The sequence below is a fragment of the Pipra filicauda genome, unplaced genomic scaffold, assembly GCF_003945595.2.
Source record: "Pipra filicauda isolate LSUMZ 115617 unplaced genomic scaffold, ASM394559v2 scaffold66_size7647185_pilon, whole genome shotgun sequence".
Lineage (NCBI taxonomy): Eukaryota > Metazoa > Chordata > Aves > Passeriformes > Pipridae > Pipra > Pipra filicauda.
The window spans coordinates 4,097,180-4,123,485 of NW_024104831.1; the positions used below are offsets into that span (position 1 = coordinate 4,097,180).

A 26,306-nucleotide genomic window follows, 5' to 3' on the forward strand; every position below is an offset into this window, starting at 1 on the left:
TACTATGATGACATAGGAGTCTAAACAGCAAAGGCCTTTATTTAGTCACCTATTTTTCAAAATGTCATATAACTTAATGCTGTAAAAAAAAGACTTTATATTTGTTGTAATACTGAATTCCTATCATTAGTAGCAATCCATGAAGTTGCCAACAAAACAGACAGAAATGAACAAAGCTGCAGAAGTAGATGGAGAATAGAGTGTGAGAGCAAATAGAATCTGTGCTACTGATGAAGAAATTAGTGATTGAAAAGACTTTTGCTTTTTTAAAAAAGCCAAAAACTACAATTCCTTTCAGTAGGTCCCCTCAAACACATATACAGCTATTTAAACCCAGAATCCAACAACTATAACTAGGCAAACTTCAAAATGTATTAAAAAAAAAAGAGCATTTGAGGCCAGGATCAGATCCATAGTTTGATATTAGCAGGCCAAGTACAATCTCTCATGGAAGACCTACACCTTCCCTACTGTTATAATTCATTTACTCTGAATTAACACATGCACTGAAGACCTACACAGAAGCCAAAATCATTCCTTTCCAAGTCGTATAAACATACCTTTAATCTGATAATATAGAATTGCATAATGATTCACAGAATGGTTCCTTTCATCTATTTGTCTATGGACCTGAAATCTAACAAGACAAGAAATCTATGGACTTAGACATTGGACTTCATTTGGTTTGATGGCAAAGGAGGGCTTGTAGATTTTATATTTTTATACTTTACAAAAAATATAAAATTTTATTTAATTGGTTTTTTTATATTTTCATTGCTGTATTTGAAGGTAGCTCTTACTGTTCTGACCCTGTAATGATGCCTGAACAGTCAGTCCTGTTTCATACAATAGATCAAATCAGCTGTCTTTGAAGCACCAAGGGTGTATCAGTTGGTAATAAACACATTGTTAATTTGGAATCAAAATTGTAAAATTTAATATAGCAAGGTTTTAATAGTTTCAGGCTGATCAGCTTCTAAATTTAAAAAAAAAAAAAAGTATTAGGTTTTACAGTAGGTTGAGTTCTCTTCAAACTCCACTCATCTTTGCATTTCCAAGTGAGGATCTAAAGCCAAAGGTTATTTAATTCAGGAATGTTTGGGTAATTTGTCATGATAGTGATGTTGCGTCTGTAATTTTTTGAAGTTAGAATCTGATGAAACTCTTTCAACTGGAAATAATGTGATGTGTAACCATTTCATGTTCCAAATATCATCAAAAGGAACTTTCCAAAAACCTGTCCTGTAAAAGCAACATCTGCTTTCAAACATACTCTGATATCCTTCCAAAACTTGGTATCTAACAATATTTATATACTTTGGAAAAAAAAAAAAAGATTAGTTGAAAAGATTAGATGCCTTTCAGAAGCTTAGAATCAAATTAACTTACAGACCTCATCGTGGTGCTGGTAGTCACCACAAACAGGACCCCTTTCAGGTTCACCGTGCATTTCTTTGTGATAAATTTAGAAGTTACTGTTTCAAACTGTACCACATCAAAGTCATCTTTTGGTTTGTCAACCGCTTGCTTCTCATCTCTGCCCGCCCTCCAACCAATCATGCATAACTTTGTTAGAAGAGTGGGAGAAAAAAATACTTTGACGTGATTCAATTACTGAAAAGCTATACTTTAGAAGATTTCCAAAGCTAGTGAAATTTGGCTATAACTAATCAGTGTTTTGCATGTTTATGCTAGAAGAGCTCATTACAGAGCTCACATTATAAATTGTTGTTTATGTACTTTTCCCTTAAAACACTGAAGTAACTTAATATCATTCACTGAAACTCCTTTTGAAGCTCACTAAACTCCATCCCTCAGATGACTACTCACTCAGAAGGTTTTTTTGTCTCCCATTACATTGTATCACAGTGCTACCAAGACATAATATTCTTCACAACCATTAAGAGCCACAACTTGTAAACTTGTATACATGCATCATTACATTCAACTCATCTGATTACTGAACTGAACAGTACCATTTACTGGGGCTATGTATGAAATATACTGTAGAACAAGGCTCCTCCGGAATTGAATACTGCATTTAAACAGCCCCTCGATCAAGCAGGGCATTTAAATTATGCGTATTTAAGAGGAAGTTGAGGCTATTTTCAGAGGGCTATCTTTTCCAGAAATCTTAGTGCTGCCACTCAACTACCTCTAGAAAAAGTGTAATAGCACCTTACGCAGGGTCAGCTATGGCCCAACAGAGATGTCTGGTAGTTGCTGCCCTCTGCTCTTGCACAACAGTTAGTCTTGTAACTATCAGCGTTACCTAAAAACATCAAGGAAAAACTTACATATTCATTCATTTTACTTAGTTGCAATCTATTTGCCTGTTTTTATTCTTTCTCTTTCTGCATATACAGGAGTTCCAGGAACTGGATATCACAATTCTAAGAAGTAACTGCCAGTAGCTATTTCATTATTTTCTGTTTACTGATGATTTAAGATAAGCTTAGGACATGTCTCCTTTATACGCACAAAACCAAACCAAACATGTAGTATATTTAATAAAAGGTTATGTAGAAAAAACAGGCTTGTGTTCTCCTATGGCAAATATCACTTAGTATTTGAGACAATTCATTTGCTGCTTCCTCTCATCTGGATGTACCTTAGACAACCAACACATTAAGAACCATAGAAGACTATAGCACATCCATTTAAATCAGAATTTAAATTTGGAAATGAAAAATGTAACTTTACTACTTATTCTGCCAAAGTAATTTTTAAATATGATTATTAACTATATATGACTGTAAAGAAAATACAACAAGTGACGTCTATTTTGGCAGACAACAAATCGTGGATCTTACTCTTCCTACATTAATTGGCATTTTCAGATATTGTGAGAATTGTCTCTACATATAATGAATTTTGAAAAAAATAAAAGGTAGAATTTTCTTTCATATATTTAAAACTTTAATTTCAGGAAGATAGCTATTACTATCACCCAACATGTTAAAATACTTGCTCTGAACAGAGCTGTCACTATTACAGTATTTAAATTTACAAAGTGATTTCTACGCGAATGGGATTGTTCCAGGCTGAAAACAACATTTTTAATACCATAAACAAACAAGAGATGAATGCACAAAATGACCTGTTTAACAGGGGTTTATGTACCCCCTGTGCATTGTATTTGGAAATGAAGTCCTTAAACTCAGAGGCAGAGGGATTCTCTGCGGATTAGAAGAGAGACACGCGGTCCTTTCAGCAGCATCCTTTTACACAAAATTTGGCACTAACACTCTGTTTGCTTCAGCAAATGACTTCACGCTTTGTCCTTTTAATCCAATTTCCACCTTAATATAGACTGAAGTGTTGTGAAAATACTGAAAGAGAATGCCTGGAAATGTATTGTATTAGAAATCTAATTCAGGTGGTACTCCAATCCCACACAGTCAGCTTCTCATTAACTGAGACATTTAACCCACAAATGGCTCCATAGAAACCAGCATGAAGCACTAGCTATGGCGGGATATGGTTCTCATATATCAAGATGTGACTCAAGTCTGACAAGAAGAAGAGGAATAGGCATTATACTGGAAGGCACAATAATCGATTGTACTTGAATAGCTCAGATTTGTAGGTTATTACAGCACTAGGTATTAATGGTGCAGCCCATAAGTGTATAAGCCACCCTATTCAGCGAGGGCTTCCTTTAGCAGGTATTATCTCCTCTTAGGTGAAAGCACCCATGTGTACCTTAAACAGCCATCCCACAGCAGACAGGAGCCCATTCAGAAAAACCTTATTCATACTTTACTGCCACAGAAAACAATAATTTCCTAGTCAATGCACATTGCTACTTTGGTTTTTTCTTTCTTGAACTGATTAACCCAGGAAGCGCTTGGACAATATCCAAATGACAGACACTGGTGGATGTGAGCAGCTTGCTGTCTATATGTCCTGGCAAGAAAGGGCCAGAAAACCAGCATCCTCATGTCCTCCTGGTAGAAGCTATGAGTCCATTGATATCTCAAAGGCAATATAACATTGCTGCTCATTGCTTGTGAATATAATGTCAGACTTCCTGTCAGCACAGTGAGATTCACCGGGGATTTAAATAAAAAATACAAACCCAACAATCTTTAGGCAACTTAAACATGATGAACGTATACCACTAAGATATTCCCATCACAATATGCAGTTTCACAAAGCTTTTTATCCTAGTCAAACTAGTATCTATTCATAGAGGTGTTTGGCTTTAACATGTCTTGAGTAGAAGAAGTAAAAAGAAAACGGTATGTACCCAAATTAAAAATTTCTACAATTTGTGAAGCAAACATGTTCTTACCATAGTTTCTTTCAAACTCGTGAGTTTTACAGACTTCTCCACAGAAAGGTAAATTTGTTCTTTAATAATTTCTACATTTTTTCACAAACTATAAGGATACTGTTCATACATGATATTACAAAGTTAGGCCAGTAGAGGTAAAAAAATGTGCAGAAAGGAGGAAGACATCTTCTCTTGATATAAGCACAAGGTTACCCTTATAATAATACCCCTTAGAGATATATTCAAGGTGGGGAACTGAGCAGGTTTCTCTAGAAAGGAAAGATCTGACTTTTTTAAAATTGTCAACATAATTTTTCCTCTAATTTTTACATTTAAAGTGGAAAAACTGAAACAAGCACCAGTCTCTCTCCCTGAAGAATTACAAACATGTTTTGGGACTATGTTCCAACCAGACAACCACCACCTATTTGGAAAAAGTGACATATTTTTGTCATCACTTTCATAAGCCAAACTTTAAAATATGTTAGAACTTCCATCACATTAATGTTTCATAACTCTGAAAAAGATTTAGATTCCACAGGAATGAGGCCTATAACCATGAGATATGCCATGAAATATGTGGTGAAGGGATTTCCATGACATATGCCATGAGATGTGTCATATCCAGCCCCTCTGATCTCTGAGGACTAGCTGGAAAGCAAGGGTGTTCATTTTCTGCCAAATTTCTATACTCTTAATGTAACAGATTTTAACAGCAATAATAGCAGCTTTTTTCCCAAATGTTGTGGATTTTCTGAGGAATATAGCAGGTTGTGGTCATATTTATATCAAGTGAGATAAATTTTCTAACTAACTTATATATATAAAATCATCTTGCTTTCACCATGCCAGATGCATGTGCCCTACTAATCCAAAAATATTAAATGCATAATTGAATTTCATTTCCTCAGGGCATATGATTTCATAACCCATGGCAGGAAAGGATGAGAAGAGTCAATTAACAAAAAAATGTCACGCCTGTCCAAATAAATGAAAGGACAGATCTCTTCAATAGCTTGGCTTGTGCATCAGCCTCCTCCTTTCTACATTAACGTTTATGAATCAGTGATCTATCAAGCCCTTCAAAACCAAGCAGTAGATGCTCAGCAGTTAACAATTTTTCTCACACTCTCTGAGATGCACAGTCAAGGATATGCAGTATAAGAAACTTGCACTTCAGAAAACCCATGTATATCCCTCCTGACTGCTTCCACTGTAATACCATTTTCAAATGCAAGATTGGCTGACTTGCTGAAATTTCTAAGCTATGCACTTACAGCTAACTGGAATGCTAATATGAAAAGAGCAACATGACTTTATTTCTGACAAGTGGTAGCCTTCCTTAATGAAGCTTTTCGGTGCTGGAAGATGTGAAGCAAGCTCCTCAGAAAACATTCTGAAGTTGTGAATTCTCCTGCTGGAATTCAGCAGTCACCAGATTATATGATCCTCAAGTTTGCTTGCCTCAGAAGTATTGATGTATGTTTGAAAAGCATCAGATACTAGCAGTCAGTGTGCCTGCTCCATCTGCCATAAAGACATCATACTTCATGCAACGTAGGCAGGCTCCTGTGGTTTACGAAGGAATGAAAACAACCAAATACTTCTCAGTACTTCTGTTTCAAAGCACAAAAAGCTGACTTGTAATGAAATCAATTCATCTGATGTCCCTACTTTCTTGCAACAGAAGATACTGAGAATTTACCACAGTGAGAAAAGCCCCTGCTATATGCAACTATACTAATGCAGTTTTTGTCTGACAAACTTGTTCCACACTATACTAGAAGCCAATTCTTTGAAAGATGCGCTGCGAATGTGAAGTCGCTAGCATGGGTCTTTATAGCCAAAAGCCAACTGGATGTGCTGGCCTAAATAAGTGCCTGATTTCCAACAGGTATGACCCCATACTTTGACACAGACATATCCTCATATGGCATCTTTCTTATTCTGAAACAGAAAGCAGTGGAACCTACCAGTTAAAGCAGGTTCTCATCTTGTATGTACGCAGCTGTTTGGGCTGAAGTACTGTGTTATTCTGAGGTCTCTTGAGATGGCTGACCAAAAATTCAGCGTATATAAAAACCATAATCTTAAAAAAAGATGCCTCAGACCTGAACAAAGCATGATCAAAGCTAATCAATTAATTTCTATGCAGTTTGATACAGAACCACTGTTAATTTCAATGTCTGTCACTTGGATTCCTCTTTCCTGTGTTTGATCTCCCTGAAAGTTAGAAAATTTGCTTACGCAAGATGCATTCGGTGGACAATAGAAGGAATAAAACATAACTCATCACCCTTATCTTCCACATTGATTTTAGGATGGGATAGTGCAACAAATTCCCTAATATATATGCTGAAAACATTCTGGCAAGGACAGCTGGCAAGCAAATGGAGTCACCCATAACACTGTTTCTACAGAGTGCCCATCCAAGAGTAAATTCTACTCTGTCTGTAAATAATCACAAAGGTAAAGATTGAGAGTCTGTAGAAACTAGAAATATTTACAGAAAGAATTAAAATTGAAATTGCAAGTTTCTTTCAAGCTACTGATCATGCAGTATTAAACAAGTTTTATTGCCTTATCATAGCAATTAATTTTTGCTTCACACTAATGACATTCTTATCATGCCTAAGATGCTAATGCAATTTGACAACAGCAAATACCATAAGATGACTTAGCTTATTCATGTCACTAGTGGGGACAAATTCACAGCTTTACATTAATGACCTTCCAAACATACTAATTGCTTATAAAATGGACTGCTTCTATGACTTTGTCATGAAAAGGAAAGATTCATTTGCACATTGTCTTTTAATATCTGATATTTTAAAGAAAACAATTATCAAGTTTCTAGGCAGCAGATGTAAACGAAAACTTTGGGTAAACCCCATAAAATTATATTTTCACATGTTTCTTGTTAAATACATGACCTTACTAAATCTTCCAGCTTATTTCACCGTCAGTGTGATGTGATACTAATGAGTGATTAAAGTTAAATTTATTGCTGGAAAAAAACACTTGGAGTTCAAAGTAAAATTCTCACATACATCAGAAACAACAAGACTTCATTCTGCTTATTTGCAAACAGCTGTTCCAGCCTGTGATGGATTCCTTGGATCTTCTGTGCATGAGACTGGCTCCAAAAAAGCAAAGTCTCTTCTGATGAGGTGCCTTGGAGAGCACCTCTTTCATAAGACTGCGAAGCTGCAGCTGGAATTAGGGAGCAAGTGACCGTAAATGTGGGAGTTGCTGCTGCTGCTTCTCCAGCTCAGGGCTTGGGGAAGGAGCATTCACATAGAAAGCACGAAACTTAACCACTCAGCCTTGAATGGATTAGAGAAATGTGGCATATGATACTTTGAAGTACTTTGAAACAATAATAAAGGGAAAGCTACAAATTCTGGAAAACAGATTCAGGATTTCATCATATACAACTTTTCTGCTATTACTTCCTTACAAATAGTACCAACATTTTCCTGCATTTCTTGTTAAAGAAGCTGGAAACAGAGCTGAAAATGTGTTAAGATACTGAATCATAGTATTTGTGTATAAAACGCTTCATTACAAACATACTTTGAATTCTAATTATATTCTTATTAACCCAATTACTTTGCTACGTGTATATTTGAACATAATTATATACTATGATATGCACCTCTTCACTATTACATTTACTGCTAAGGCTAATTTTAACTAAATTAAGTTCATTCAAATAGACTCAGTATACATATTTTTTGTGAATCTTGTTTTCTTTTTTTTTTCCAAACTACTATTGTACAAAATAGATAGGTATATCTTAAGCTTTTTATAAGAATAAAATGAGTATAAAATAAAATTTACACTAAATAAGTGTCATAGTTTGGTAATGTGTTCTAAACAAAAATATTTGCAGGATTAGTATGAAGTCTACTGCAAGCTTGTTTTAACTTTCAATTGACCTTCCCTTTTTTAAAAAAGGTTTTCATATTCATACATATATTCCTGTTGAAGATGGGGTTAAACTTGTCAGAAGGATTTTAATAAAATACTGAAGACCTCCTTTAATTTATGGCATATATATTTTCAAGAAGGAAAATGCTGATATTATCTTGGTTATAAGCTCACTGCTGAAATGATTTAGATATTCTTTTCCTTTCACACAGTATCAGTATAAAGCTTTTCTTTGCAGGCAATGAATTATAGTTGACACTTCAAACCTATTCTATCAGTATCTTCTAGTTCAGAAAAATGAGAAAACATAAATATTTATTCTATGTATAGAGAAAAGACACAGGACTCTGATACAAATGATCCATTATGGAATGATGAATAATTGTTACATGTGTCACACTTAGAACAGTAAAGGGCAAAAAAATTTGCCACTTTTTAATATGAGGATTTGAGGCTATTGTGCAAATAAAAATGCAGTCATTTTACCATAGTGAGCTGATAAGTGTTTAGGCCCAGTGATTTTTGATGACATTCACTTCATGACTACATGGATGATGAAGCTGCTTGATACAGATCCTTGGTCTGATTTGATAAAGCCTCTTAATGATGAGCCTTAACAGTGGAAAAATATTAATGTAAACAACCTTCCAATTTCTCAGTTCATATGCGCAATACCTCTCTATCTTAAGCTTACCAATTAATAAGACTAAGAATCTGTTTGTTCCATTCTGTGATCTTTTCAGTGTCTTTAATCTCGTTTCTATTACTAACTTAGGTTTATATATTATGCAGAGAAGTAGAGGCTATTATAACCTGCTAAATAATAAACTCTGTAGGAAAAAAAAGTGAAATTTTCAAATATTTAAGACAATATTATCAGCCTTATTATCAGTCTTTCCTCTTGAAAAAACGAGATTTATCTTATTTGGCAACCTCTAGCCAAAATGCAGTAAAAAGAACTACTCCAAAATATTTTTTAATTTTTTTTTAATGCACAATATCTGTTTTTGTACTAGAAAGGAAAGCTCTTTGAAGTAATGATCTTTCTTTTTTTTTATTCAGTACTTTTAACCAAAGAACCCTGACTGCAACATTAAAATGCATCAATGATATAAATTATGGAGCTAAAAATAAATACCCAAAATTACAAGCTTTTGAGTAAGACTGCCATGAAAAAAGTATAATATATAATTGCACAGAATTATTTGATAATTTGTGTTATAGGAGCTTCACAGACTGTAACATAGAGATCCCTTACTTATTAAATTCAATTATTAAATGAAAATAAACTAGCATTAATTCAGTAAATAAAAATTAGGAAGTTCTAAAGTAATAATACTCTAGAAAAGTGGCAGAGCCATTTTCTCAGACTGCTACATTTGTATTAAACAGTGAACTATAAATCAAAATCCATAGATGCTAACTTAGCTTTAAAAAAAAATCCAAACCACATACACAATAGTGCATCTGAAAAGTTTTAAATTTTGACACTATTTCTTGGCTTCATCACTACACATGGGCTTTAGCGGGTTAACTTGTGACATAGAAATAGAGTGCTACAATGGGTAAGAACAAATGTTTCCCTAGCCCAGTTTCTTGTTTACCTTCAATGGCCACTGGCAGACACCTAGGAAGACTACAAGATGAAGGTAAGACCAAATCAAATTTATCCATATTAGTTTCCAAAATTAAATGTTATTATTAAGTAGAATTACCTTTGAGATAAAGAAATTCTGCCTGAAAAACCTAGTATTGTAGCAATAATTTTTAAAAAGTAGACTTTAGGAACAGTAGTATTTTAAAGAACACTCCAAATTCTTCCAGCTTTTGACCTTTGATAAAATAATTAAAATATATTTCAATTTTTCTCTGAGTGTTTAGTATTTCTATATGAGATCTTGAGGGAGGGATGGAGGGATCAAATGTATCTCCCTCCATGGCATGAGAGATCTTGCAGGGTGTCATGCTTCTGGTTAAGAAGGAAGTTTCTTCAACTTCATCTTTCCTACAGGAACAGGGTTTGGATTTACTTTTTTTGTAAGGTTTTAATGAGCTTCCCCTTTTTGAATTACTGAGTGCCTCTGCAGACACTAAAAGCTTTCTCAAATAACAACATGACTTCAAAATTGGGTTATTTTTACTCTGCTGCTTATCAGGCTACAATATAGAGCAATGGTGATCTAATGATCATCTCTACAGGCTCTGAATGACACTACAACTCTTGTCTGTATCCTCATTTCAAATACCACCCTTGAAACTAGAAAGAGGCTGTTAAAACAAGCAATATTTTGCAGAAACAAACATCTAAAATTTTGCACAGCATGCACACATGCACACAAATTATATTCTGTGGATGAATCCATTTTTAAATGCCGACTTACTAAGATTTTTTTCCGAAAGCTGACTATATAAATAAAGCCTGTCAGAAAATAAGAGTAAAAATAAGCATTCAAAATGAATTAAAAAAAAAAATCTCTCTGCTCCTTTCCTTGTATTCACTTTCTTCATGGTTTTTGTATGTTGTCTTCCATTTTGAGTATCATACCTCCCAAATTCAGAGATACATTAGAAGAAATATGACTTTATTTTGACTTAATTTTCTATACTTCTCTACCAGGTATTTTTTATAGGCCTGTCTTTATCCTCCTAAACTCTGGACATTTATTTTCATAATACCCACTCCATGTGACCAATACTGGACTAATGGAGTTTACCTATAGTGAGTGCCTACACACAAAAAGTCTACTGAAAATTTGAAGGACACTGGAGTCAAGTACAATCAATGGGTTGAAAAACTTACAGGGAATGATTCTATTGTCATTTGGTTGTACAAATTTAAGGTAACTTTCTCCCCTGACTGCTCATTTTGGAATTTTGATTGTAATTCTCCCCCCAAATTACAACCTACTACTTGAATTTATTCCAGTTTCAGAGAGAATTCTCAGGGTAGAATCCTAGATTTGAACACAGAATCACAGAATTATGGAATCCTTTAGCTGGAAAAGATCTCTAAAATCATCAAGTCCAACCATTACCCTAATGCTGCCATGTCCAACCATGTCCCTAAGTGCAATATCTACAAGTCTTTTAAATACCTCCAGGGATGGTGACTCAACCACTTCCTTGGGCAGCCTGTTCCAATTTCTGACAACTATTTCCTTGAATACATTTTTCCTAATATCCAATCTAAATCTCCCCTGGTGCAACTTGAGGCCATTTCTTCTGATACTGTCACTTGCTACCTCCTTTCAGGTAGTTGTAGAGAGTGATGAGGTCTCCTTTTCTCCAAGCTGAACAACCCCAGGTCACTCAGCCACTTCTCATAAGATTTGTGCTCCAGACCCTTCACCAGCTCTGTTGCCCTTCTCTGGACATGCTCTCCAGCATCTCAGTGTCTTTCCTGTACTGAGGGGCCCAAAACTGAATGCAGCACTCAAGGTGCAGCCTCATCATTTTGCTCAGTACAGGGGGACAATCCCTGCCCTGGTTCTGCTGGCCACACTAATTCTGCTACAAGCCAGGATGCCATTGGCCTTCTTGGCCACCTGGGCACACTGCCACCTCATTCACTTTCTGTGAATTCCAGTGCTTGTAGTTCTTGACACCAAATCACAGTTTAAATTTTGTGTAACTGATCACCTGTCTGAAAATCTTACAAGGAGTAAGGGATCCTAATTTGCAGAAAGAAGCAGGATTTTCATTAGTTACAACATTAGGCAGTAGCTCTTAATTTTAGTCAATCTCCTGAGTAACCCAGATATGACAAGCCTACTCTTGTGGGGTAAACTGAGAAAACAGCCGTAAAATAAGTAAAAAGTGTTCTTTTTGAATGGATAAAAACAGAAGAACTGGCTAATATATTAAAGCCAGAAACAATAATGAGTATTTTGAAGATTATTTTAATTTATTTTTTCTAGAGCACAAAAATGACAGTGCAATCTCACTGTCAGTCCTGGACCATGCTGCATGCTGACACTGAAAAGGGAGGTCGTGGTCCACAGTTCTGTATATCCTCCACGACCCATGCCTGGTCTGCGAGACCAGCTCACCAAGCCAGCTCACGTATCTGCTGGTCCAACAAGAGCAGCAGGAAGGCTGTGAACACAGACTGCCCTTTCAGCAGCAGCGTGGGCTTGGGCTGGTGTAAACTGGCTGAGGGCTTGGTCTGCTGGCCCCTGAATTGCAGAGCATCTCCAAACCCCATCTTAGCCACCTCCCTAGGTTAAAGCCTCCTCCAGGTGCCCTGAGAAGTCCTCTGCAAGCATCTTTCAAATAATTTTAGCTTGCTAAGTCTTGCAGTAGGTGACTCTCTACCTCTATTCTGTATATGAAGAATAATACGAAGCAGTCCTTATAAGGGGACATGGAAGTATCTTTATTGACAGGAGGTGTGTGTGCGCTAATTTCCTGTGATGTTTTCAACCAAATTAAACAAGAATCTTAGCAGAGTAAAACACACTAGGACTGGGTAATGGAGAACCAACTTCCCAAACATACCACTCCTCATCACAGTCTAAGTTTCTCTGAATCTAACTATATTTTCAGGAACGCTTTTAGTTTCTAAATAAAATAAAGCCCATAACTACAGCATAGAATATATAGTTATGAGTATTCCAGGTAATCTAGAGGTTTTGGGAGACTCAGATAGCTAAGTAGCCATTCTTAAAAATAAAAAATTAATTATAGGAAAACTGTTCACTTAAGAAGGATTTAGCAGGTCAGTGAGGGCTATTAAAGATAATGGTGTGTGTTAATCTACTTGATAGTCTTCAGAAAATACATACTTGAAGTTAACATAAATTTAGTTTTAAATTACTGTTAATTAAGGTAGATTAATGTATATATGACTCACAAAAATATACATTAATAGCAAAAAGAGCTATTCTAACAAATAGCAAATCACTGATCCTACTGCACTGAAATAGTTAGGCAATGTGAACTCTTCAATGTCTAAAGATTCTGTTTAACAGTGAGAGAAATGCAAAGAAACAATACTTCGATGAAGCAGCACTGGAACACTACTTGGATTGCACTGCAGTTTAGAGATAACCCTGAAGCAACTGGGCAGGGAAAATCTATATAACCTACGTTATATTAATGATTACTGACTGACTTCCGCTTATCTTCATTCCCTTAAGGATGACATTGAAATTTTCAACTATGCTCAAGCTTCATTATCTGAAATCTAGTCTATAATAAATTAAAGGGTTTCTGATGATATTTTCAACCTGTCATATTAAAATAAAACGGAAAATTTCTGATATCATGTATCACCCAGAAAAAGGATCACTGCTTTGTTCATATAGTGCAATGTGAAGTCTAATACTTACACTGCATGCAATGACCAGAGAATGTATTAGCTTAATTTTTCATTCAAATATTACAGATAAGAGAGAAGACAACAAATCCCTCAGAAGAGAAAGAAAAAAGAAAGAACATTAGGAGTGTGCACATAAAATATCGAAGAAAGGAGCTACATTTACTTTCCTCCAGGAAAGAACTTCCATTGTACATCACAGGTGCCACACAGCAAACGGCAACAGTAGCTTCCACAACATGGCACCGTGCCACCTCACGGATATCTCAAAGCAATACAGTCAAAGCTGACCAGACAGTGCACACAGGTACACTGAAGTTCACTGACATCAATACATCTATCAAAATATACAGCAGGTGGGAAACAGCCTTCAACTTGAACAATTTCCTAGTATTTTCCCCAAAGCTTGCTTAATTCTAATTTTCCAATCAATTTTCCACTCCGTTCCTCTAACAAAAAAAGTAAATTATGACTTAAGCATGTCATTGAAGCTGAAATTAATGCTGTTCTTTCCTCTTAGAATATAACAAGTTGTTTAATGCTCCACAACACTTTAAAGGGGCCAAATTTAACAACATGCTCATTTCAAACTGAATTTACAAAAATTAATTTTTCTTTTTTTTTTGTGGGCAAGGTGTTAAACAATGTGTCTTATTAAATATACAGTAGAGGCAATTTAATGGCTTTTTCTGATCCTATCAATTTTAAAAGTTGTTTCTAGTATCATTCAAGGAAAGATCTTTTTTTTTTTCTCTTTGGAGGAATGCAATTCCAACTTATCTATCTTCAGAATATGAATACAAATTTGCACACAAACGATCCTAAATGCCACTGCTTTCCTGTTTTCAATGCTGCTGTTTTTCCAGAGAATGTATCCACAGATCAATGACCCTGTCATGTGATCTGGAAATGCCAAAGAACAATACCTCAGGGAAAATATTTTTACTTGAGTTAAAATACTAATTTTTACAACAAAAAGAAAGCAGAAATCCTAAAATCTCTGAGGATGCCATCCAGAAAATGCATAGACCTGGCAAATAAAGAAAAAGAAATAGTAGAGAACTAATAATTTTTCATGGAAAATAATTCCCATTTAAAGCCACAGCAAAATTAATGAATCTCACAGATTAATAAAATGCTCATTTGCAGCATTCATCGTGGCACATTTTTTGCATGTTTTGCCATTTTCCTCTTACTGTTTATTAATTACGGTTACTTGGAACGGATGATCTGCAGGGTACATATCAGTGCATACCAAGACTGATGAACGTTCCCAGATGCCCAAGTTGTGTGGAGGGTCTATCATGCACAGGGTCTGTGCTGAAACCCTGAATGTTTTCCTGCAGTGAACCTGCAGGCACTCCTGACAACAGAAATGCAGCTGACTGGAGTAAATTCCAGGAATGCCACTCCTTTCCCTTCCACCACTGCAGGAGAAAGACATTCTTAAGCTGATGAGTATGCACATGTGAAGGGGGACTGACTGCTCCCCTGGGAGGGATCTTTCAATCCTTCCCTCCTTTCTCTACCCCAAAGGAGAGTGTGGTATCAAATCCCTTAACTTTGATGGTGTGCTTTTCTCTGTAGTCCATATGTAGACAGTGGTGTCGATTTCTGAATTCAATTATTTGGATATTAGGGAAAAAGAAACCCACAACAGTTTTTTTCTAATTTTTTAGCACACTTTTTAAATTACTTTTAGAAATATGGCTGAATGTCAGGCAATAAAGGAGAAAACTGCAGGGATTTTAATTGTCTCAGCTTTGGTTATTACACAATAGATATTTTTGTCATCTATATATAAAGTATCTTTGTGAAATCCTTTAAAATATGATTTCAAACCAATGAATGCCATTTTCTATTTGCCTTTAATTTCCTCTCAATAGTAAGTTCATCAGAGTGTAACAATTAATTAACTTAATTAAGCTAACTTAATTATGTTCTTTCATAGGTCAATATGTAGAGCTACTCAGATTAATAACAGAGCTTGTAAAGTTAATCTTCTTGTATAATGCAAATGATGCCCAGTCATGTATTAAATACCTTGCTGGGTAACAGATGATATAGGACTGAATGTACTTTAAAGAAGGGCAGAGACTGTGAAAAGGTTAAATAAAGAAAAATGTCTTGGATTTGTGGAAATTTTGAACAGACCTAATTCATTTTTTAAATTAATAATATTCTTCTAAGAGGAGCCCTCATTTCATAAGGCCATTTACAGCTTAAATATACATAAATAAATTTTGACTTCAAAAGCAGAACTGCATGGCAGCATTTTCCAGCCATCTTGCGACCTTTAGGTTTAGTTATTAAGAAGATTACATAAAACAGTTATGTGAAGAGATTAAATGGAAAATATGAATTCCTAACTCCAGTGCATTTACATGCTTAACTGTATTTCCCAGTTTATTTTACAGAGGAACCACTTCAGTAGTCAAAGGTATTATGTTCCTTTCCTCTGTTCATTATTAATTCACTTTTAACACAGTCAGACTCTAAGGCTCTTTAGGCATGTGGCTAAGCACCTTTGTTCTGAAATATTAATGGGAACTACAGTAATAATAATAATAATTACTTGTAGAAGCATGAAAAGTAAAATCAAACAAATCTCTTGAGTGCCAAATGATGTGAATAGGTGACTCAACTCTTCTGTTTTGATAAATGAGTCTGATGGCTGGAAGACACACTCTGACAAGAAGAGATGGATTATGGGCCAAATAACCACATTTCAGTCAAGGAAGCAAATATCAGTCTTTTCTACAATGAATCTGACTTAGGCCCAGAAAATATCTGAAATGCATAGCAATTCCAGTTCTGTAATCTGTTGCAACTCTTTCGTTTTCTCTCATAGAAAACAAAGAGGAGTGGTATAATAAACATTCTGTAATAAACACCTTACAGGATGTTTATTGTAAAAGACTGTAAAGGAAAAGACCTTGGAATCGTGAAAACCACCATTGCTCAAAAGCTTTAAAACCAGAAAAAAGTACTAAAAAATGCACTGGGGGGATCCATCCTACATCTACGAGGGAATGGATGACACAGAAGACCCAGTGTTTTCTTCTCTTTGTTAAAGCACATCATTTAGTGTTTGTGGTGTATTTTTTTTTGGTGTTTTGTCTGTTTGCAGATATAAGTGTAGCAGAAGGCTCAGAGTACAAATTAACCTCATTCCAAAATCACAGTCCCACAACTACTGATATAAAAGGGAATTATTTATCTATGATACAAAATAACTAACAAGTTATCACTTACGATTTTCATCAGAAAACAGACTGCTAGGTCCAAACAGCATGGACATTTCCAATCCCTTTTCTGACTGGAAAATCCCTTCAGAAGTTAAACAAAAAAATTTAGTGCTCAAAAACTAAATATGCAGTTCAACTCACCCTATGTGGGTAACTGCTTTTTTTTTTTTTTAAATTAACACTATGACAAGAAGAACATATTTATAGCAGCTACAGTCTGTCTTTAGAACCACAATGCTTTGCACAGCTTTTATAGTTTAAATACAGCACTCAAAAAAGCACCACAGATACATAACCTCTTCATGTTCATATGCTACCAACACATCATTCATGTTTTACCCTAAAGTGCTCCATGCCTTATACATGCTTTTCTTGTAGGGGAAATAGGGTTGGTTGTTTAATTAATTTTTTTATGCAAAAGAAAGGACGGCACAGCTTTTCCTCTGTACTGTTCTGGCAATGCAGACATTCAAAAAAGATCAGCTCTGTTAGCCTCTAGGCTTACACTATTAAAACATGATTAACTGATTTGCCACAGGATTGGCAAAGGAAATTAAAACACATAACTCATGTACTTCTATTTTACTTCTAATTAAAGATGAAAATATGCCTCTTAAGAGAGTCAGGTTTAAGGGAACTGTCAAAACTAGTATTTTCTTACTTGGATAACCAACCATTGATACCATCAATCCCTGTGGAGTAAAGTGTTGCTATGAGAAGTGGTATCAAGATACAGCCCACAGATCTTGCTCTTTAGCCACTACATGAGAAAGGGAAAGCAAAACTACTTTAACAACAAACCTTCACTTTCTTCAATGCCACTATATAGCCATCAAAAAACTATATAAATATATTTACTAAATATGCTGCAACTGCCAGATGCACAGTGAAGGAGACCACAGAAAACAGAGTAAGGGTCATGAAAGCTGATTCATCAGCCTTTCAATTTTGTCAGATGATTACAGTGTTATTCAAGCAGGTGTATTCTTACATTTAAAACATTTTAAATAATCACGGTGTCCAGAGAATTTTCTTTCATCTGTTTATGGTAAAGAATGTGTGATATCAGAGAAAAAAATTAATGTATTGACTCAGGGCATACTAACAATGGTACAGTTCTGAATTTTGAAAGGCTTGTGGGAACAAAATTCCTGTCTTAAGTATTACTATTGGAGGGAAACCACCAATACTATATAAACTGCTAGGAAGGTTTAATGAAACTACAATGAAATTAGGATGACACACACCTATCCACTTTCAAATGCATTGAATTCTTCTTTCAATTCCACTTTTCAATCCTAATTCTTAAAAAATCCAATAAATATACACAATATTAACTCAACCAGAGGAAACTTCCTTATTTTAGGATGGACACTAATTAAAATTATTCAGGCATTTAAATCTGTACAACTTAAATTTTACTGAGGTCTGCACAGCTTTTGAAAACACAGAATAAAGTATATTTATAACTTTAAGGGTAGTTTGGTTACTTTATAACCCAAAGTGTTTCTGCATCTGAAGTACACTGATGAATACACACACTTTCCTGAATCCCTCACAGTTATAAAAATTTCACAGGTGTCTAAATCTAAACATTCAATATGTTAATCATTTCTGCAGTGGTTTTTGTCCTATGCCACATAGCTGGACACTGTTCCGATCCTACACACAGTTAAATCTGATTTTAGAGCATGAAAAGAGGTTGGAAAGAAGTGCAGTAATAAGAGGACTGGATGCCACCCTTCCCTCCTGTTGAAGAGAGCTCAATATTAAACCATTATTCCTATTAGGAGGAATGACTAGACAAGTAGAACAAAGCCTCATCTGAGTGATCAAATTATATCCCACAAATGTCATACCACTCATGACACAAGTAAATGAGTTTTAGATTCAGACTGGCCTACCTAAGAGAAAAACAAATTGTAATTAGGAAAAATCTGTACTTAACTCTAACGTGGCAACTCATGGGATTTTGCTTACTTTCCCCTACTAGAAGTTGTGTGTCCTCACATTTGTGAGCCCAAGAGTCTTTTTGAATACTGATTTCTATATCCTTCTCAATTTTTCTCCACCTTCCCAAAATCCTTAGCTGTTAGCCACTTTGCCTTCTTTAATCTTTTCTCCTATTTCTCTTTTCCATGGCTGCATTTGAACTCTTCCTTAGCAATTTCATTCTCACCAGTACTGTGGGTTGAATTCAGATGAGACATAAATCATACAAATAATGCAACAGTCAGCAGCTGCAGTCAATTTCAAATATTAACTCATTAAGCAGATACTGAAAGACTTACCAGGAGATTTTGAATAAAATGAAAAATAAAAAAGGCACTAGTTGAAGTTAAACCCTGCAAACACTTTTTTTTACCTGTTTTTTAGGGTGTAATTCACAAATGTTTGTTTATCATGCTGACTTACCCAAGTGTAACTTAGATGGGTTGTTTCATGGTGGGTTCTGAATTTGGAAATTCAGCATACTGGTGCTCCCCTCTCAAGGTTCCCTGCAAAACCACAAAACTCTTTCTGACTCACCTCTCTCTCTTTTATATAAATTGCATTAATATGCCTGGAGAAAGTCTCACTCCCTTATAAAACACGTAACCTCACATTCAGTAAAACAGCTTCAATATAAACTATTGCTGAGCTATTCAGTAAAATTTGAAAGGTATATTCCCAACTTTTGATTTTCTGAAGTTTCCTTTCCCCCACAGTTTAGCTGATTTTATTCCACAAAAGCAAAAGCTGTATATCCATCTTCCTCTTGGTCACATTTTACTAACTAATCATGTTTCATTCCTCTTTCTGCAGCACTTCTCATCTTTTTATTTTTAAACATCATCTGTGCTCCCAATTTTAATTTCTCCAATGAAGTCAGACAAGTTGGTAAAACTTAGAATTAAGAGGCAGAACCTACATCCCTCCATAGACTAGAGGTCCCATTTGCTACTCAAGAATGTATACAAAAGTATTACTGAAAGATTATACTACTCTAACCTTAGGACTGCTTAGATGTGCTAACCTAACTTTCTGTCTTGGAATATGTAGTGATATTCCAAAATAAGTAAAGTATCTATTTGGTCTTCATCCAGAAGACACTCTTAAGAATTCCCCTGGCTCAGTACTGTGGACTTCCCTCTTCTTCAGATTAAGTGACAAGACTATCAGAAGAATGAAGATATTTGATAATTATTAAAAGGCTACATAAATGGCATCGTGTTTTCTCTGGCTAGTATTTCATGCTCTCCTTTACTGCGAACATCACAGTCAAAAGAAATCTCAGAAAAAAACCATGAAAGACTAATCTTTATATTACCTGGTTCTTGGGGGTATTTTTAATAAGAATAATAGTAATACCTAAATTGTTTGAGGAAGCTGAGATTAATCGTGCTAAGGCTACTCCAAAGGAAGGACTTACTTCTCACAGGAAGGGTTAATTTAAGGATAATAATGGTACTCTTAGAAAATTATTGCCACCATGAAATGAAGTTGTGAGTCTGAATTCTGCAGACAATTTCTCCTCTTGTACTATGACAAGGATGCATTGTAGGGACAGAAAAAACCTTAAGTCATTGGTTACACTATGGAACTACCTTACAAGCACCTTTGCTTGTAACAACAGGGAGTATGAACTTATGAGCAGACTACATCATTAGCATCCTGTATCATTTTTTGGAAAACAAGAGAAAAAAGAAAGGCACAATAGAAACAAGGGTCTTTCCTTTGCACAACCAGAAGTTAGACATACTTAAATTTTGTGAAGGATGTCAAAAGGCTTATATCTACCTATGTACCTATGTACAGATTTATAACTCTTTAGTGTACTGAAATTTAATCTCCCAGAATCTAACAGGACTCCTGTTACTATTGTGGTATGAAAGACAAGAAAAAATTTTCCTAATTACTGACAATAAGAAATAGTATTTAAAAGGTAGTATATGGAATATACTTGGCTTATGGGTACCATTAATCAAGGTCCTGAGATTCACCTTGGTCTTGCACGTTGTTGATATGGGAGGATAAGATTGAGCTTTAGCTTTAAAAAGTCTCTGTTATTAGAAAAACAACACTAGGCATGAAAAACAGAGGCAAATGTGTATCCCCCAACAGTTAATCTTGGAAAAGAATAGACACAGAATGTCCTACCTCTTCTGGACGTTTCTGTGCCACCGATATCAGCTCTTCAGAGCTACTTCTTGAGGTAGAGGGTACCATGTTACCTGGGGCCTCTGAGACCACCTCATTTGACGGCTCGGAGTCCTGAGGGCAACAGAGACAAACAGACCCCTCAGCAGCGTGTTGACGTGGCACGCCAAGAAAATGAGACTTTTCAGAGGAACTGTGCTCTAAGCACAAACAGAGAAATAAAAAATACTTGAGGTCTGGAAATCTACTCTTTTTACCCTGGGCAACTTCTTTTATCTCAGGCAAAAACATTTGTCATAAATTTTCTCTTAAAATAGTAATATTTTCTTCACAAGAGCACTATAATACTTATTAAGCAGCTATATGGCATTTCAGAATTGCAAAGTTCTGAATAAGCGTGCTTGTTTTACCCATACCTACCCCTGCTCCTGAACTGCAAGGAAGGGAATATTAAGAATATTACATTACAGGTTTCTGTATAACAGCTGGAGCCATGCTAGAACAACCCTCCACAAATGTATTTTACCAATCACTGTAAACCAATACAGCACACAATCCAATAAAGAAGTGAGTAGAGTTTGCTGTCTATTAGTAAATTTAACACTACAGTAAAATAAAATAAAAATTCTTAAGTAATTTGCATTCTATTTTCCAAATTGCCTTGATTTTGCAATGCAACGCTACTAGATCAGTCAAAATAAAACCCACTTTAATACCTTCCCTGCTTCACACAGAGGTTTTGATAACTGTATAGACTGAAATATTTTACTAGAGAGAAAAAATCTATTAATCGGTACAATCTTTACTGTGCTTGTCGTGATGCTCATTACAGAAGATATTTTAGATGTCATCGCTTAGTAAGCAGAATGTGTGTTTTTGATATATCACTTTCTTTCTACATTCATTGAAACAACAGCCTTGGCCACATTGATCACCATAACTGGTCTACTCTGGCCTCAAATCGGGAGGCCTGGAGACACACCATCTATAACGCAGCTGTCTCCTTCGAGAACACACGCAGGATCACTCTCAAGGAAAAAAGGCAACGCAGAAAGAACCGTGTCTTGCAGAATACACCATCTAAGGAGTCTTTCTGCTGTGCCTTTTGCAATCGGATTTGTCTGTCTCGTATTGGCCTCATAAGCCACCAGCGTGCCTGTAGCAAATGTGGATAGAGCCTTCCCAAATCTTCGTTCGCGAAGCCTAGCCATGACATTCATTAATTGCAAGGAAATCAAGATTATATTTTTGAAAACTGCAAGATGCAAAGCTCATTATTAAGTTTTCAAACATAACAACCTCTAAAAAAGTAAATTAAAATTTCATAATGATAATAGTCAGCAACTGCAGTTTAGCCCAATGTATGGAAAGGGAAAAAGTGAGCACTGGCCCAACAACCATTACTGAGTCACACAGAGAATCACGGGTAAGACCAGGTACCATAAAAGAATTAACACATGGAGGGGGTTCCCAGACACTATAAATTTGAAAAAATACTTTCTGAGTCTAAATATTTTAAATAAAGCTTTTTACACCTTTCTCATGGTATCACCTCTCTGTGATTTAGAAAAAGAATATTCTGACCCATTCTGTGGCTTGCCACGTTAAGTTTAAGGTTTGGTCTGAGGAAGGCGTTTTAGGAAAAAACAGCTTTCAGGAAAAAATAGCTTTCAGTGAAGACTAAAGAATACCATCAATCAAAATGTTAGCACTGAAGTCCAAATGCCATTGCACTGAACTGTTTTATGGGCAGAATACTGGATCTCTGAAACAAAAGGAAAAAGGAGATATTTTGGAAGAATACCAAGACCACAGCCAAACACAATGAACTGCAAGGGAAAACATCTCTAGCAATCTGACAATAGAAGTCTGATTTTCCCTATGCTATATGCCATCAAAAGAAACTTTGCATCCTTTTAATCGTGACAGCTCACTGTTTTGCCTGGACTTGCACAGGCAAACATCCTCTCTCTGAAAGGCTAGGGTCACTCAGTTTGGTTCCCAGTGAACTATGGGGATGAGAATATTTCTTCTTGTTGACCCAAACAGCCATGAGCTGACTCTGAGTATGGAACAGTACTGTTTTATTTTCTCCTTGAGAAAGTTAAATCAGTGCCATGCAATTTATCAGCTCAATATGTTTCCAGCAGCTCTTCTGTGCTACTTACAAAAACAAAAGTAACAACCACATCTGCTGGAAGAAAATGATATACTTGTCTGAATTCTTTGGTTCAGTGATTTCTCTCCTTGAATTGAGCTTGTACTTTGTGCCTGAACAAACTTTTGTTACACTGTTATTACCTGTTTCCAGATAATGGTGGCAACTATTTTCTGTTACTAGTGTTTTTTTTAAAGTAATAAACAATTTTTTTCAAAAATTACCTGAGAAACTGCAATTTGGTAAGCATATATTCTTGCTAAATTCCTTTTGTCTCAATAGGGCCATGGATTCTTTTTCACATGAAGTCTTGAGTATCTTCTTCCCCAGCAGCTTGGCCATCCTTCTCAATAGTTCCTTAAGAACCAGCTGGCTAACTTAATACTTCCATTTTTAGGGAGATGGATAGAAACCAAATTTACTTTATTATTCAGAAATCAACCCAAGAAAATACTCCTCCTTTTCCAATTGCACTGGTTTTGTTATCTCTTTTCACACTGTTGTCACTTCTTAGGAAAACTGTCTGAACATATGTAACACAGGCAATCTATGTTGTTCTAAACCAGTTTGGCAACATATAAAATACAGCTTTCAGAAACAGACATATTCAGTAAATGGAATGAGATCCTTTCATGTAAGGTACAACAAGAAAAAAGCTGCAAGGTGCAAATGAGAACTTTCATGGAGCTGCTTCTAGGTGTTTTATGAGTAAGTGGCAAGTGTGAGTAAGTGTGCAGCAGTTCTGGTAACAAATCCTGGTACCTATATTTGTACTCTGGCAAGTAAAACAACATGAAAAAGTATTAGCATTGTTTACTTTTGTAAAGGAAAGGTAAAAAATCTGTATCACTGGCCTAAATCGATGTTTTTACCAAAGAGGTGTTAAAAGGAAAAATGTACTTCAAAAATAATTAAAATTAGTTTGTTGTCCTTCCTAAAGTCCCTTTATTATTTTTTGAAGGCCTTGTATGATGAAAACCATGTCAACTGCACTTCTCATGGATCTGTAAGCCTCAGTTACAGCAGTGATGGACATGGTAGTTTATGGACATAAAATTAACATTGTAAGTATTTTGGTACATGTCTTTTCTGGTGCTTAAGCCCTTCCCATTTCATTAAATTATTATTATATTTTCTAAACTACACAGGAAAAATCACAAATTTTCTATTTCAAGTCAGACAGATCAATGAATAGCTTTATAATGGATCACAGTATTTAACTATAATTATTAAATTACAGGGGAAACCCACTACTAAATGGTACTTCCAGCTCCCTGAAAATGTAGAAATTCTTTGTGAAAATGTAAGTGCATTATAAACAATTCCGAATTTTCACTAATTAAGTTTTGCCTGCAAAATTCAGTTTTTGATCAAAGCTCCCCAGAACATGGTTCTTCTTGGACTTACAAAACCTTGAAGAGGAAACATGAAATGTGTAGATATTCTGCATGTTTATGCAAGACATTTCTTGCTTTGAACTATGGTTCTTTTCCTGTGACCTAAATGTTTGTGCAGTTTAAGATACCACAACTGCATTGTCTTGAACCAATCTCAGTTCTGCAACAAATATTATTTTGGTTGTATGTTGACACAAATACATAACAAATCAGGTATTCTAGTCCTGGGATGGAACTTGCTTGCTAGTCTTGGCAGCATTCAGTTCTCTTCTTCCCTTCATTCCAGTTTGTGTATTTGCTATTTGCATTTACTGTATAGGAACACATATTGTGCTTTTAGTTTTGTCCTTTTCTGTGCAGAAGTATTACTGACACAGTAAGCTGAAAAATCAATACTGTGTACAAAACAGATGTGGATTTCATTTGTGAGCCACATGGAAGTGATAGATTTCAAAGGGAGATATTTATGTATTATGCTATGCTGATGTTGTGGCTTAATTTGAGAATTTTACTATTTTTATATTTTGTTTTTCAAAAACCAGACCACTAATTCAAGATCAAGACACATGTACAGGTATTTCATATGTAAATAGGATACAGATATGTTTATACAGACATGTATAGTCATAGGCAATGCACGTCATGCTAAGAAAGTACTGTAATTGTTTACCATTCCACATTACTGTCAGCACAGATATTGACTCAACACAGCTTCTTATTTTGACGAAAATGCAAAATTATGTATATTTTTAAAAGTATGCATAAAATACTTTGCTAGAAAGCATAAGAATTTCCATTTGAAACAACATAATGGAAAAATAGCGTTTTACAAGGGTGTTCATACCAGCCAAACAGACACTATTTTTTCTGCCGTTGTTTCTTTAAAACAAAACTAAAAAAGAATTGAAACAAATCAACCTACAAATCCTTTATAGATGATTCCAAGCTGACAGGTTTGAATATATTATGTTAACTCTGCATCGGTTTTCATACATCATCCTTTACTTTGGTCCAGTTGAAAATTACACAACTCATAAATTAGCTTTAAACAAGTTTTGAATCAGCCTGGAACTAGTTTTCAAATTAAAGAGCCGTCAGTATATTACATCGTACTGTCATTTTATTACCTAATCAATTCTGTGTGGCCTGAGGTAGAAAGAAAATGGATGCTGTCTTCACTTGCAAAGGGTTTATCTCTCACACCAGGCTGTGAAAACATGACTGCAGTAATGAACTGGAAGCCAAAGTTACTAACAAAGACTTCTAATAGTAACAAAGTAGAAATATTTGTCCCCCTTTAGACTTACAAAAGGGGGAGGGGCAGAAAAGCCCTTTCTGAAACATGAAGACAGCTTCTCATAGCTGAAGCACTACGGGATGAAATTAGCACATTTTTATTGAAGTGCTGAAGTGCTTGGTAGCCTCACAGAGTGTCATCTTCAGTGCTGCACAAAAAAAGCCTTCCCGGGTCAGACCAACAGTGCCTCTCCAGCCCAGACTATGGAACACCATTCCAGCAGCTATCAACCACTCCCACTGTCCTTATTCTCTCTTACACCCCAGGGGGCATACTTTGAAAGTATTAACAACATCTTGGCCAGAATTTGGGAAAATCTGGTGCAGACAGTTCACAGGTGGCCAAAGTAAACCTCTAGGAGAAATGCAGAGTTTTCAATCTCTGATGCAGAGATCTCAATCTATTTAGATGTGAGATCAAACACTTTCCTATTCCTTAGATGTTACCCTGTGTTAGTTAATGAGGCAAGAATATGGGCTTTAAACTTTTAAGTCAAGCTCCACAGTTCCGAAATTTCCCTTCCTCCTTCTATTCTGC

General features: G+C 35.6%; 1 protein-coding gene across 3 annotated transcripts in view; it reads right to left on the reverse strand.

Moving 5' to 3' along the window:
* The window catches only part of PHF14 (PHD finger protein 14), a 157,645-nt gene that overhangs the window by 9,075 nt on the left and 122,264 nt on the right, over positions 1–26,306 (reverse strand). Inside the window, exons 18-19 of one of the 3 annotated variants that reach the window (XM_027723216.2) lie at positions 20,918–21,031; positions 19,193–19,275 (exon numbers count right to left, since the gene is read on the reverse strand). The exons of 1 other annotated variant lie outside the window; for it this stretch is intronic. In XM_027723216.2, coding sequence (XP_027579017.1) covers positions 19,204–19,275; positions 20,918–21,031 — 186 coding nt within the window. In that variant the 3' untranslated portion in view covers positions 19,193–19,203. The remainder of the gene's footprint in view (positions 1–19,192; positions 19,276–20,917; positions 21,032–26,306) is intronic. One more of the 3 variants, XM_027723215.2, reaches the window with a different exon arrangement.